Source organism: Necator americanus, chromosome V (assembly GCF_031761385.1).
Source record: "Necator americanus strain Aroian chromosome V, whole genome shotgun sequence".
Lineage (NCBI taxonomy): Eukaryota > Metazoa > Nematoda > Chromadorea > Rhabditida > Ancylostomatidae > Necator > Necator americanus.
This window is the reverse complement of record NC_087375.1, coordinates 12,525,234-12,539,163: the sequence shown is the minus strand read 5'-3', so window position 1 is coordinate 12,539,163 and position 13,930 is coordinate 12,525,234. Positions and strand designations below refer to the sequence as shown.

At 42.6% G+C, this 13,930-nt stretch overlaps 1 protein-coding gene across 2 annotated transcripts in view; it reads left to right on the top strand.

The window, feature by feature from the left end:
- Positions 1-13,930, top strand: part of RB195_013660 (uncharacterized protein) — a gene marked incomplete at both ends in the record, with an annotated part of 48,539 nt that overhangs the window by 33,377 nt on the left and 1,232 nt on the right. For both annotated transcript variants that reach the window (XM_064203586.1, XM_064203587.1), the window contains 55 exons: positions 46-158; positions 318-417; positions 531-632; positions 763-1,017; positions 1,073-1,204; positions 1,507-1,698; positions 1,758-1,905; positions 1,961-2,100; positions 2,180-2,294; positions 2,353-2,496; positions 2,556-2,629; positions 2,824-2,964; positions 3,050-3,161; positions 3,225-3,436; positions 3,506-3,685; positions 3,750-3,899; positions 4,276-4,437; positions 4,511-4,679; positions 4,739-4,938; positions 4,999-5,208; positions 5,268-5,348; positions 5,452-5,562; positions 5,971-6,111; positions 6,184-6,372; positions 6,447-6,575; positions 6,633-6,755; positions 6,839-7,006; positions 7,065-7,174; positions 7,438-7,537; positions 7,726-7,827; positions 7,896-7,999; positions 8,052-8,181; positions 8,242-8,381; positions 8,463-8,602; positions 8,671-8,778; positions 9,122-9,242; positions 9,312-9,384; positions 9,444-9,539; positions 9,592-9,735; positions 9,805-9,891; positions 9,983-10,059; positions 10,120-10,213; positions 10,272-10,376; positions 10,437-10,637; positions 10,702-10,821; positions 11,155-11,274; positions 11,836-11,930; positions 12,025-12,211; positions 12,288-12,449; positions 12,525-12,664; positions 12,900-13,057; positions 13,112-13,170; positions 13,237-13,366; positions 13,430-13,552; positions 13,622-13,722. In XM_064203586.1, the coding sequence (XP_064059467.1) occupies positions 46-158; positions 318-417; positions 531-632; positions 763-1,017; positions 1,073-1,204; positions 1,507-1,698; positions 1,758-1,905; positions 1,961-2,100; positions 2,180-2,294; positions 2,353-2,496; positions 2,556-2,629; positions 2,824-2,964; positions 3,050-3,161; positions 3,225-3,436; positions 3,506-3,685; positions 3,750-3,899; positions 4,276-4,437; positions 4,511-4,679; positions 4,739-4,938; positions 4,999-5,208; positions 5,268-5,348; positions 5,452-5,562; positions 5,971-6,111; positions 6,184-6,372; positions 6,447-6,575; positions 6,633-6,755; positions 6,839-7,006; positions 7,065-7,174; positions 7,438-7,537; positions 7,726-7,827; positions 7,896-7,999; positions 8,052-8,181; positions 8,242-8,381; positions 8,463-8,602; positions 8,671-8,778; positions 9,122-9,242; positions 9,312-9,384; positions 9,444-9,539; positions 9,592-9,735; positions 9,805-9,891; positions 9,983-10,059; positions 10,120-10,213; positions 10,272-10,376; positions 10,437-10,637; positions 10,702-10,821; positions 11,155-11,274; positions 11,836-11,930; positions 12,025-12,211; positions 12,288-12,449; positions 12,525-12,664; positions 12,900-13,057; positions 13,112-13,170; positions 13,237-13,366; positions 13,430-13,552; positions 13,622-13,722 (7,320 nt within the window). The remainder of the gene's footprint in view (positions 1-45; positions 159-317; positions 418-530; positions 633-762; positions 1,018-1,072; positions 1,205-1,506; positions 1,699-1,757; positions 1,906-1,960; positions 2,101-2,179; positions 2,295-2,352; positions 2,497-2,555; positions 2,630-2,823; positions 2,965-3,049; positions 3,162-3,224; positions 3,437-3,505; positions 3,686-3,749; positions 3,900-4,275; positions 4,438-4,510; positions 4,680-4,738; positions 4,939-4,998; positions 5,209-5,267; positions 5,349-5,451; positions 5,563-5,970; positions 6,112-6,183; positions 6,373-6,446; positions 6,576-6,632; positions 6,756-6,838; positions 7,007-7,064; positions 7,175-7,437; positions 7,538-7,725; positions 7,828-7,895; positions 8,000-8,051; positions 8,182-8,241; positions 8,382-8,462; positions 8,603-8,670; positions 8,779-9,121; positions 9,243-9,311; positions 9,385-9,443; positions 9,540-9,591; positions 9,736-9,804; positions 9,892-9,982; positions 10,060-10,119; positions 10,214-10,271; positions 10,377-10,436; positions 10,638-10,701; positions 10,822-11,154; positions 11,275-11,835; positions 11,931-12,024; positions 12,212-12,287; positions 12,450-12,524; positions 12,665-12,899; positions 13,058-13,111; positions 13,171-13,236; positions 13,367-13,429; positions 13,553-13,621; positions 13,723-13,930) is intronic.

Here is a 13,930-nt window from a genome sequence, read left to right as displayed (position 1 = left end):
TTAAGTTGGTCTACTACTAACGCAAAATCTGGACTTCTGTTTCAGGAGCGTATCGAATTCCAACCGGCTCACTTCGAAACCCGCCTTGCTCCTGTCAACGATACAAACATGGTTGTTCAATGGTTCAAAGATGGACAACCGCTGCACAGCGGAAACAGGTAAGAATCATCATGAAAACTTGTAAAAGAAGCTTGACAATTCACAGTTAAGCACCATTTTGAATATATGTATCAAAGCGCTAAATGTTTTCATGTCGATATAACCAGAGATCACAAACCACATGCAATAGTTTATAGGTAATTTTGATCACATTTCAGATTCAAACTTACTTGCGATTTCGGTTATGTTGCCTTGGATATCGCTCATACAGTACCCGAAGACACAGGTACCTACTCAGTCAAGGCAAGCAACAGGAAGGTTCGTAATGGCTGATTTCCTCTAGAGTTTCGCCCTTGTTTCAAAAATCATTGCATATTTCCTAGCGTTTTTTTGCGAAGTTTGAATTTGGCACTCGGGAAGTAGTGATTTAGGGAGAAGCTGAGGTGAAAGCTAACCTTTCGGTGCGCGGAAATGCCGGCATTCTCGCGGACACTCTACATGATCAATCATTGCAGAAGATTAGGATACTTGAGGTGCATTATGTTGATTTTCAAGAAATTCTCTATTCCTCTCATTTACTTAATGAAACATTCCTTCACCTTTGTTTCGTATTAAGAAGGTCATAGACAAATTCATGTTTCATTCTTCCGAGTCAATTTTCAGGAGCCGCGAGCTCCAGGACCCGAAGAACCGGAGAGGAAATACGGACCACCGAAATTCGTCCGGCCATTGAACAGCGTTGAGAATATCATCGAAGGACAGCCGGCTCACTTTGAGGCTCAATTCGAACCATTCGCTCATCCGCAGACGACCGTTCAATGGTTCCTTAACGGAAAACCGCTCTCAGCTTCAAGCAGACGAATTCTTCGCAACGACTTTGGTCTTGTTACTCTGGATCTGCAGTACGCGTTGAGTGAGGTAGGAACAACTTCGAGTTTCCACGGGAGAAAGAAAAACTAGTAAATTTTTCCAGGATAATGGGGAACTCTCTGTTGTTGCACGTAATCCTGAAGGAGAAGATCGCACTTCTGGAAAGTTCTCATGTACTCCGAGAGATTCCATCTTCAGAGATCCGCTTCATGATCAGTCATGGAAGAGAATCCAGGTATGCTCACCCACTTCTTTGTGACGCAATTTAAATGCTTTTTTCCGTACCATCACGAATTAATTCCGAGCAAGAGTTTATTCAAAGTGTTGTGGAAAACATACTGATTTTTCAAAACCGTTCTCCTGTTCCTGAATGTAATCAGAAAATCTCGCGTGGTTGATGTTTTCTTCTAACTTGTATGTTTGTGCTGTAGCGCGAGCTTTTTTCAGCTAATCTTTCAACCGGAAGCGTTTTAAGATTAAGATTTATTAGATTTTTTGATTTTCTCGACGAATTATGCAACTGTTTTCTGCTTTCAGGAGATCGAAGCTCCGCGTGCACCTCTTCCTGAACCTGAAGCACCGCAATACAGCAAGCCGACGTTCACACAGCCACTACAAAGCATTGCCGACATTCCAGAGGGAGGCGTGGCTCTTCTGGAAGCTCGGGTCACGCCTCTGAATGATCCGAATCTCAAGATTTTGTGGTTCTTCAACGATTCACCTCTACAGGTCTGATTTTTTCCGCTGTTAGGGTGCTGCATGTGTTGTACTGATGCGATTTGTTGAAGGATTCCAACTGGATCGCAACAAACAACGACTTCGGGAATGTTTCTCTGCGTATCGCTCCTTGTCATACTCGTCATACTGGAGTATATTCGTGCAAGGCCGTTAATGACCAAGGAGCAGCTGTCACAAGTGCTCAAATATCTGTTCAAGGTAAAACTTGACCCGCTTCAAATGTTTGCAAAGAGTTATTGGAACCTAATTAAAGGATCTGATGGTCTTCTGCTTGACACATCACACCCAGAATCTCTCCAGAAGATTCGAGAAATCGAATCTATGGATAAATTCGCTCGAATCGAGGCACCAGAAAGAGAATATGGAAAACCACAGTGGATCCAACCATTCGAGGTATGTCGGAACTGCTCTAGGATTAAAAAATGCAGAACAATCTTTGGTACCATGAATACCTTGAATATCCGGGTTACAGAACGCGGATAACGTTGCTGAAGGTGAAGTGGTGGAGCTTCACGGTTTGGTTGAACCTTCAGGAGATCCAAACCTCCGTATTGAATGGATGCTCAACGGAAAACCGCTCATGAATGGTAGATAGAGAAGAACTCGGTTGTTTCCTAGCCACATTGATAACTTCACCATATTCAGCCAACCGGTTCCGACAAGAGTATGAATTTGGAAATGTAATCATGACGATCGTACATACACTTCCACACGATTCTGGAGTTTACACCTGTCGTGCCTATAATGCTGCCGGTGAAGCCACTACCAGTGCTACCGTTAAGGTTGCGGGTAAGATTAGAAGGATTGTCTGAATCTGTTCCAGAAGATGTATCAGCGATAGTTTTTAGGATATGAGCGTATTCTCCTTGACCCACAGCACCCTGTTTCGTGGCAGAAGATTCAAGAACTCGAAGCACCTGTGGTTTGTTTTTTTTTTTTGAGCAATGTATAACCCAAAGGAGATTTTCTTATTGAAATATCTAGAAGTGCACCAGAAGAGCACTTACGTCTTAGGTCTCTAAAAACCCTTTTTGCTTAGATTTTTTTGAATGACACCACATTACTTTTATGTAATTACCTCTCAGCATTGAACTCAACTTATCTCAGTTATTCTAGGTTATCGAAGAGATCGAAGAAGTGGTTCATCGTGAGAAACCAAGCTTTGTTACTCAACTACAGTCTGTGGAGGGAATTCCCGAAGGAGAAAAGATCCATCTCGAGGCCACCTTCCTGCCGTCACGAGATCCCGAGCTTAAGGTTCGTACACATGTTTCCAGCGGTGACACACTTTTTTCATATTTGGGAATTTTTGCTTCTGGAAGCTCAGACATTTTCACTTAAGGCAGTATGGCAAAAGAATGGTCAGCCTTTGGGAGCGTCGCAACTCATCCAGACCCGTCAAGAACTTGGATGGGCAACTTTGGATATCTTATCTGCCAACGAAGACCACAATGGTGAAATCTACGAGATGTTCGTTTCCCACTAAAGTTCATATTTTTGTATGTTATTCTTTACAGGCGTCTACACTCTTACTATCTCGAATTCTGAAGGCGAAGCTGTGTCGACAGCGATGGTGAAAGTTGTTGGCAGTGCACCTGTACAGGGTGACACGCGTCATGAGGAGTCCTGGCGTCGGATTCAGATCCTCGAGGCACCTAAGGAAGCACCCGAAGAAGCTCCTGCGCCGGTCTACGACCGACCTACAATTACTGGGCAAATTCAGGACCAGGTAGGGTTTTTAATCTATAAGCAAATTTCTGTTGCGCTATCGGACTAAACTGTTTTCTTCATTTTCCAGGAATGCAACGAAGGAGATCACAGTCACTTCGAAGCTACATTCACACCTGTCAACGATCCAAACCTTACCATCCAATGGTTGCGCAACGGTCAACCGCTTTCTCACGGCTCTAAATATGCTATCAGTCAGGACTTTGGAATTGGCATGTTGGATATTGCCTACACCTATCCCGAGGATCAGGTGCGTCAAGATTCAAGATCCTTTGCAAAATTGGGTGACTATGACCTATAATCAAAGCTTTTAGGGAGTATATCAGCTGAAAGTTACGAATGCACAAGGTGAAGCAGTATCTTCGGCTACCTTGAAATGTCATGGAAAAGATTCAATTCTTGGCGACACTCAACACGCAGAATCTTGGGCTCGGATTCAGGAGATCGAGGCTCCGAAGCCGAAGGTAAAGCAGCATTTTTCCACGAAGTTTCTTTTTGGGTTTCATTCCCGTTCATTCGGTATGTTTCTTTGTGATAAAGCAATGAAAATAGCTTCTGTTTTATTTCATTCGCGATAGGCCCGGAATAATGTGCATTTTCGTTAAGTTCATCTCACCAGGAGAAAGAGATGAACTTAACGAAAATACCGTACCGTACCCTTTAAGTGTAATCCCAATTACTCTCAAACCGTTTATGTCCTTTCAAAACATTTCATGCGCATTCTGTACCAACAACTTTTATATATTTAGCCTGTAAAATCCTAAATCTTTTGAGTATCCTCTTAACGAGCATGTTCATTTTTTCCAGGATTTTCTCCACTTTCAATCTTAATTATTTTAGATGGAAGAGGTGGAACCTGGACCAAAACCTCCTCCTCGATTTATCGTTCCCATCGCTTCTCCTGGAGAGCTTGTGGAGGGACAGCCGGCGCACTTTGAAGCCACTATTGAACCTATTGATGATCCTGGAATGAAGATCATCTGGTGCCTCAATGGTGCACCGGTATGTCCAAAATTTTAGAGTTTCCCATAAGATTAGTCTTGAAAATTTGAGACCAAAGTATGAATTGTTTTAGGTTGCTGACTCCTCCCGCATGAAGATGATCAACGATTTCGGCTGGGTGATTATGGATATTAATCAAGTGGAGGTGCGAGATACCGGTGACTGGACGTGCGTAGCGAAGAATGCTGCCGGAGAAGCGCAATGTTCTGCGCCTTTGAAAGTGGCTGGAAAAGAAAGCATTCGTGAGTCTTTAAAACTCTTTCTTTTTTCCACAGTATTTGTGATTATGATGATGTTATAGTTCTTGACGCGATCAACCCACAATCGCTCGACCGTATTCGTGAAATCGAAGCCGAAAAACCAGCAGCGCCCGAAGCGCCGGATCGCGTCTTCCCAGCACCGGTGTTCACAGCACCACTGTCCGTACAAGGAGCGGTTGAGGAAGGTGGAAGTGCACATTTGCAAGCACAATACACCCCAATTGATGATCCTAACGTTAAAGTAATGCTAGGTTAACAGTACCGTTGATGTGGGCCTAATATGACTTTGAGTCTAATTTAGGTCGAATGGCTTCGCGATGGTCAGCCGATATTCCACTCAAATCGCTACAGGATGGTACATGACTTCGGTTTTGCCGTGCTTGACATTATCCATCTGCTTCCTCATGACACTGGGGAGTACACGTGCAGAGTATCAAATGCGGCGGGCCAGGCGGAGTCTTCCGCTCCTATTAAAGTGGAACCAAGCAGTGGACTTATTCTGCATCCTCAGGTAACTTACCATATATGCGGTTAATTTTTGTCGCTTCAGCGAAGTTTTCGAGATTTCAGAACGAACAAAAAGCTAGAGCCGTTGAAGAACTTGAGGAGATTCTTCACAGACGCCCAGAAGAGGTGGCGGAGGAGATCAAGGTAGATTTTCTTCCGATTTTTTTCTTAATATTAGCATCTTCGAACCATCTGTTATATTACCCTCTATTTTGCCGAGTTTTTGAGCTGAACGAGACTCTTGCAGGAAGCGATGCCAGTATTCATCCAGCCGCTATCTGCTCCAGTCGAATGCGAAGAGGGAGATCGTGCTCACTTCACTGCCAGATATGAACCACTCAATGACAATAAACTGCAGGTATTTTCTAGTTTTCAGTGGATTTGAAAGTGAACTTTTAGCAACCTCTTATGAGCTTTTGCTTGCAACTCACATTTTCCGGGAAGATACGTCAATAATGGGACTGTTTTCCTGTAACTAACGCTAGTGAAACAGAAAACCGGCAGAAATTTGTAACAAAGTAAGGAAATTTGAATTCAAATCTTCGATTTAAAATTCGAATTCGAAAGTTTGGAGGATTAACTCAGTAAGTTTACTAGAGACCGGGAGAAACAAACAAATAGAGCTCGTGTCTACCGAGGACGGTGACGCACAAGATGTGAAAAAAGTTAGTCATAGGACATCCTCTTCAAAAAATAAGACGCGTTACCTAAATATTGACAAACCTGGATTTTTTTCTAATTATTCCGTTGATTCACCAATGTCTAGGTACAATGGTTCCTTAACGGCCGTCCGCTGAAGACCGGTTCTCGCGTCAAGACTATCAACGACTTCGGTTTTGTAGTGTTGGAGATCAGTCCTGTATATCCAGAGGATAGCGGCGAGTACTCGTGCCGCGCTGTCAATGCGGTTCGTATTCGGTTCTCATTATTTCTCGATTTCAATCTGTAACTTCATTCACTGAGCATTCGTTTTGTTTAGGTTGGTGAAGCTGTCACCAGCACAAAATTGACTTGCGCTCCTAAGGAGGGAATCATCAGCAAGTCACAGTTGCCTGATAGAATGTCTGGAGCTCAAGCTAGAATCACAGAGATTGAGGCACCACGTCCAGCGCCTGAAGAAATGCCTGATGTTGATCATGGACCACCTAAATTTACAACTCAGTTGGCTGTAAGTCTTGTTTTTTTTTCGACTTCTGTTGTTTTTGTTTTCTTGATTTCTGTTGGTAAATCGGCGCGTTCTAGTCACCACCAGAGCTTCTCGAAGGACAAATGGCTCATCTGGAAGCCCAGATTAGTCCAGTGGCTGATCCAAATCTCAAGATTGAATGGTTCCACGATGGAAACCCAGTGAAACACTCGAACAGAATGAAGGTAAGCTTTCAGGATCGTCTCAGGCCACTTTGATTTGGTTGATTCCGTGGTCTATAGATGATCCATGACTTCGGATTTGTTGTTCTGGAAATGTCCCCAGCTGAACCACAAGACACAGGAAAATGGACGTGCCGAGCCACAAACAAGAAAGGCAGCGATGAAGTTTCGTGTGATATTAAGGTAAGAGATGACAAGACTGGATGGAAGTGTAAAAGTCGAGGACTGATATACAACAGACAAAATGATAACGATTCACGTTCAAGGTTGTTGGTACCGGAGGTGTCTCTTACGAATGGCAGTCACCTGCTGAACGTAAGGAACGCATTAATGAACTGGAGCAATGGATCCATCGTCCGAAAGAGGAGCTCGACTTGCCACCCGTCGACTATGGACCACCAAAATTCACGCAGAACCTCGCCGATATGGGCACAGTATGTTGAAGGTGTCATATGGCACTTAGGGATTGTATTAATACGCTTTTATTCGTAGCTCAACGAGGCTGATGCCACCGCATTCGTTTGTGTCCTCGAACCAATTGGAGATCCAACGCTTAGAGTACAATGGCAGCACAATGGACATCCAATTCCATACTCGAACAGGTTCGCATTGAACATCTCCAAGCATTCCGTTGTCTTTGTTTGAGGGAGTATGATTAATTGAAAGATTTGCATACTCTCCTGATGATTATTTCATGGGATTGCGCCAACCCCGTCTACTTATCTTAGACAAAATGAACCTCATGCGGAAAAACTACAAATGTTTTAAAATTTGACTTTTATGTGATTGTTGGGGAAAATCTTTTTTTTTTCGTGAATTATTTCGAACAATTCATGCGGTAGTGATCAATTCCTGTTCCTTCCAGAATCTCAACAACGAACGAATTCGGCGTTGCAACATTGCTCATTAAACACCTTATCGCTCAAGATGCTGGCGAGTATAAGTGTATTGCTACAAACGCTAAGGTAAGACTCTGAACTTGTTCGTGAGAACATTATAACTACAACTAGCTAATAAAATAACTCAGCGAGATTCCTCCTACATTTGGAGTTTGTTTTGAAAACCTACAAATATTCTTGTAACTTTGAGTCAGATCGTAGGATTGTTATAAATGCTGTTCATATTGTTCGGATTTATGTCAGTGTGATTTCAGGGATCAGCTGAAACAGTCGGCAAAGTCCAGGTAGAATCTCTAACTCAAGTCGATGCTCCTCAAGTTGTCCAACCACTTGTTGAGACAATCGATCAAACACTTGTAAGATTTGCTCCCATTTCTCGAAATTCCGTAAAAATTCAGAAGGCTCAATTATTTTTTGCATCCAGGAAGGCGATTCGGTCCATTTGGAGTGCCGTGTCACACCGATCAACGACCCGCAACTCAAAGTGGAATGGTACAGAAACGGTGCGCCATTGCCGGAAGCCAGCAGGTATGTTACATCAACCTTAGTCAAGGAGCAATATAACATTTTTCATTTCTAGGTTCAAACCTCTATTCGAATTCGGATTTGTCTCCTTGGATATTCTTTATGCATATCCTGAAGATAATGGTGTATACGAGCTGGTGGCATCCAACGATAAGGGCGAGGCTAGGACGAAGTGCTCGATTACGGTATGTATTCATTTGATTTGTGAATTTTTTCATCTGATGTGAACAACTTACTCGTTTCAGGTGCTACCACGACCTAAGCTCGACTACTCGTCACAAACCCACGGTAGCAATCTGGATAACATTGAATCACACTTCCGTCAGCATTCCACTCAAGCGTTAAAGATGACACCCGAAGATATGCATGACGACGCGCAGAATAAGTAATTTAGTCCTATCCTCAACTGATATTCAAATTTGATCCATGTTTGTTTATCATATTCCATCAATATGATCAACTGCAGACCACCTGAGTTCAAAATGCCATTGGAGAATATTGGTGTGGCTGAAGGAGAATTCTGCCGATTCGAGACTCAAATTGTTCCGATCAATGATCCGTACATGAAGGTTGAATGGTTCAAAGACAAGAAACCCGTTCTTCTTGGTGAGTTTTGGAGTCTATGATCTTTTTTCCTCCAATTATTCTAAGCTACAACTGAATTTGCCACCTAGGTCATCGGTTCCGATCGGTACTGGACTTCGGATTTGCATGTCTTGATCTCCTCTATGCTTTACCTGATGACACTGGCGAATATTATTGCGTAGCCACGAATAAACACGGTTTGTTATTTTATTTAACACACAATATTGTATTCAAGTAATATTTCATCTTGTTTCTGATATTATATGCAGTATTATTTTATCTCATATATTTCTCATCACTTATATAGGCGACTTCTTTCTTCACAAGAAAAAGAAAGAATTTTCCGTTTTTGTGTCATAGCTGCCGCTTAGTTTTGTTTGTCAAACTGGACTCTTCACCAGAAATTTTCTCTGCTGAAAAATCCATATTTTGTGATTTTTAGAATATGCTTTTTCATCTGTAAGTTTTGCACCTATAAGAAATCAAAGTTGTCGAAATAATGCCTGAAAGTTAACCTGGTGTCTATCGTATTTTATTCAGGACAAGCTATGATCAGCGCGAAATTGGCATGCCAGGGCGTCTCTCATATCATCACCGACCCGCAGATGCCTCAAGGAATGCTGGTGCATAATGTCAAGAAAGATAACAAGAAGATCCACTGGTTCGTTGTTTTCTTTTTATCCCTTTTTATTACTATCGCGAAAGTGACAAGATGAATAAATTTGTTCAGGAGCGAACAAGGAGAGACTGTTGTACGACAAAAGCAGAAGCCCCAGTTCACTATTAAACCACGTGCCTTGCAAGTGAGAACGAAGAATTTAACGGTGGTATTCAACAGATTAAAATGAATTCGGTTTTGCAGGTGATTGAAAATGAACCGGCTCGATTCGAGTGCGCTCTTATCGGTAATCCAAGACCGAAGGTCACCTGGTATATCAATAACAACCAAGCGTTACATGTAAGGAATTTTTCCAGTGATGTTTTGAAGATCATGAAAATTTTCTCCGCAGGGCCATCGTTACAAGTTGAACTATGACGGTTTACACTATTTGACCATCAGCAATTGCCGTATCTCGGACGCTGGAGAAATATTAGTGATCGCGAGAAACAGCGAAGGTGAAGTGCAATCAACATGCACTTTAGACATCTTCCAGGTTACTTTTTCTGCCTAGTTTATTTTGTTCTCGTGACTCTCTGTCGGCTGTAAAATCGTGATTTTTCAGAAGAAGGACTTCCGACAGTTGCAATTGAAACCAACACAATTCATGACTAGCGAGGAACTACAACAACGACAAATTCAGTGGCAGAAGGTGTGAATGAGCTTCTAAGCGTTGATTGTAGATTGTTGACTTGTTGATTTTTCGCATAATTTTTTCCATAATTTTGCAAATATGTTTGAAGGAGACTCTTGGCAAGCTTGGTGAAGCATTCGAGGCGGCACCCAGACCAGACGCTCAGAAACTCTTCCATGTCGAGCGGTATGAATTAAAATTCATTTTAGCCGGCCCTATTCCAACAACTTAAGAGTTTATTTTCAGATCTCGCTATCCGGTTGAACCTCTTGAAACGGAAGAGCTTATCGATAAGTTTAACCGACCGCGTGATGACCAGTTCTATGATCAGCTGGCCTACGTATGTTCATATTTTTTCATGTGAAGGTGATTCCTTTTTTAAAAAAAAATGGATTCAGGTCGAAACAGCTCGACCACAGTTCAAGGGATTGGAATTGCAACCCGTGCAACTCAAACCCGGACAAGTTTCGAAATACCAACCACCCAAAGAAGAGATGGAGACAGTAAATTTCACATTATTTTGTCTTGCTTGGAAGAGATACCCATTCTTCTTATTGCTTTAGGTCGCTCTCCGTACCATTCCCTCTCAAGAGAAAGCCGCTCCAGCATCAGAACAACCAGATTGGGCTCAAGCAGGCGGTGCCAAACTGCCAGGAAACGTTGATGGAAGGTTCAAGAAACTTCCCACTCCACCGAAAGAGGTTGATATCCCGGCTCGTGATCAGATCACGTTGAAGACGGCTAAGCCAAAACCTGCATCAGAGGTATGATTTTAGTCATGTTAAAAAAAAGTATTCGAATACAAGACAATAAAATCGACAATTTCAGATCGATACTGGAGAACGTGTGAGAATTGCAGAAGAAAAGGCTAAGCTGAAGCAAGTGGAGCAAGGACCTGAACAGCCAAAGGAGGAGATTATCCCTCATAAGCAGCAAGTCGAACTGAAAGTGAGTGGTTGATGCGCAAAGCTTCTCATTAACGCTTTAGCTATCGCTTATTTTGGCTCTTGATTAATTTTTTGAGACGTTAATGCATTTCTCTGCTTGAGCAAAATCGCCAAAATTCTCACAAAAGCTTCTGTCTTATCTCCAAAGGCTGAAAACTCAGAAGTTACCGGAGGACTTTCGTTGGAAATTCCACATTCCATTGCTTCTTTCTAACGTGATTCTCAATCCAGATTTTATTCTAGGAAATATTATCAGAAGGATCAAGTTGTAACCGTCATTTGAAGCAATTCCCATTAACTGAAGCAATCCCTTCACATTAACTGCACCTTGCAGACGAAATTCACTCCAATCGTCGCAAAACCGGGCGAAAGCGTTAAGATCGACAGCAAACCGCTGAAAGATACGCCACCGGTGGAGAAGGCGCCGATAGAAATGAGCAGCATCAGCAATAAGGTAGGCACGGATGTGCTGACATGTGCCGACTATGCATGTTGAGCGCAAATGTGTTATGTGCATGCTGTTTGACCTCACACCTCTTGCCATGCCGGATTGTTGTGACACGAACGACTGAATTTTCTCATTGTTTTGGGGTGCAATGCGACTTATAGCACGAACATCATGTGATGTATCAAACGTATCGTGAATGTCGTTCCGCTATGTCGGATTCGTCGATGGATCAACTTCATATCGAAGAGGACACCGCCGTTCAGCGTACCGTGTACGAGTTCTCGCCACGACCGCGTGAACGTATCGTCAGTTTCCATATGGTTCGGGTCGGTGATTTTACTTTCTCTCCACTTTTTTTTCTTATAACATTTTTCTTCTGATGCATGTGAACGAGTTCACGCACGTTATGTTATGTGTTTTGGTGGTGGAAAACCTTTAGTTCTGGAAAGGGTGGACGAGTTTGTGTGTCCTTCTTCTAAGAAATCTGTATCCTTTGTCTAGCTTTATGTTTGTAACCATATTGCTGAAGTTTTTTTTTTACCTCTGAAAATGATTGAATTTTTGCAGCCACAACCGACAAAGATAGGAGTATCTAAACAGGCTCCGCCTACAGTATCTCAACAACTTAAACCGATCCAAGGAGAACCAGGAAAGGCCGCTAAGTACGTTTTTTTCATATATTTTTTTGAATAAATTAATCCTACAAAACTACTATTGTGATTTATGCCGGATCATCTCATCCCATCTGATGTTCAGATTTATCGTTAATTACGACGGGGCCGCGCCAATCAAAGTCACATGGTTCAAAGATGGCAAAGAGATCAAGAGCAACTTCCGAAATCAAATCACCACGACAAATAACAGCTCAAGCCTTCATATTGGACGATTGGAGAACACTCACCCTGGATTGTATCTTGTTCGACTTGAGAACGTCGCTGGAACGGTGAGAAAATAGATCAGCACTAAAACAAGATATAGATGAAGAGTTGACCCGGATCACAAACGCCTTTTGTATCCAGGTTGAATCATCGGCAAATTTGACGTTGTCTGCTCCAACTGACAAAGGAAAAGCTCCGGATTTCACGGCTCGAATGAACGACCTTCGCATTCCACAACACGGCCCAGCCGTCTTCACATGCTCAATCACCGGTGAGCCGAAACCGACTGTCAACTGGTTCAAGGTGCGATATTTTTGAATTTCAAATTCAAGGATTCTCTTTAAATGGCAATAGTTTCGAAAGATCCACGCGATTTAGGATGGTCAAATGCTGCCGAACGATGGCCGTTTTGAAGCGAGCGATGCGAATGGTCAATACAAACTTTCGCTTAAAAATACTTTACCTCAAGATGCCGGAGTCTACGAATGTGTGGCTAAGAACACGGCTGGAGAAGCCAGGTCGGCATTTTTTTCTTTTTTCAATCGTTTTTGCTTTCTGCTCCATGCAATTTTGGATATCTACCCTTATTAACTGTCTTTCTGTTCAATTTGGAGAGTTTTCAAAGCGGTTAGGAAAGGCAAAACGTAGGATGCACCCTTTGATAAAATGCAGCTACTGATGACCCTTCGATTATACTACTACTCTGACTACTAAGTGAAGAGAAGAGAACAAGTTTATTTGTTCTTTTTTCAGATGTAAAGCCCGACTGAATGTGAACCTCAGCGTCACAGGTAAAGGAGCGGAAGAAGGTCCACGATACGAAGCACCACGATTCTCGACCCAAATCCAACCAATCATAGCTGATGAAGGCAAACCAGCCGTCTTCTCCGCCAAATACACTGGATTCCCAGGTACAACGATTACTATACTTGTCCGAGGAACCTTTTTATTTTTGGTTTATTAAGAACCTACTATTCGATGGTATCGTAATAATGAACCGATCAAGCGTTCTGCTGGTTACGAGGTGGGGATTTTTCAGAACAACAGTTTATTCCATGAAAATTTTGGTAGTGAAAAGTCCTACTTCCAGGTATCTCAATCAAAGGATGAAGCAATCCTGAAGGTTTCCTCTTGCCAACAAGAAGACGTGGGCGAGTACAAAGTTGAGGCGAGCAATCCGGCCGGAAAGGCGTCATCGGTTGCGAATTTGGTGCTAACACGTAGGTCCACTTCTATTTGAAGGTTAAGTACCTTTTTTTACTATTCTGTGTTTAATTTCTCAGCAAAAGCCGGACGGATCGCAAAGACGACAATTGTGCGAGGCGGTGGTGCCAGCGTGCACGATAAACCCGCAAGCGATGCTCCGCACTTCGTGTCCAGGCTAAGCGATATTTCAGCACGACAAGGTAAGTGACGTGAATGGTTGGTTAGACGAATGTTAAGGAACGAACAGACAAGGAAAATGCTCGCCCTAGGCCATACGGTGAAGTTCGCCTGCGATATTGACGGAAATCCCATGCCAACAGTGCAGTGGATGTATAATGGAAAACCGGTGCCAGCTTCGAAGGACATAAAGGTTAACAGAAATGCTGCTTGCGTTTGTGTGCTGTTCGTGAGAAAACTGCGAGGCATTCCATTACAAACACCCTCTAGTTGTTTCTATTCACTGCACTGTTTTCCGTTTCGTGGAGTTTTCCTCTTTATACTCAAAGCATACCGGATCGATCCATATTTTATGCTTTATTTTCCTTCTTTTTTTTACTTTCAAATATTCTTTGCATGCT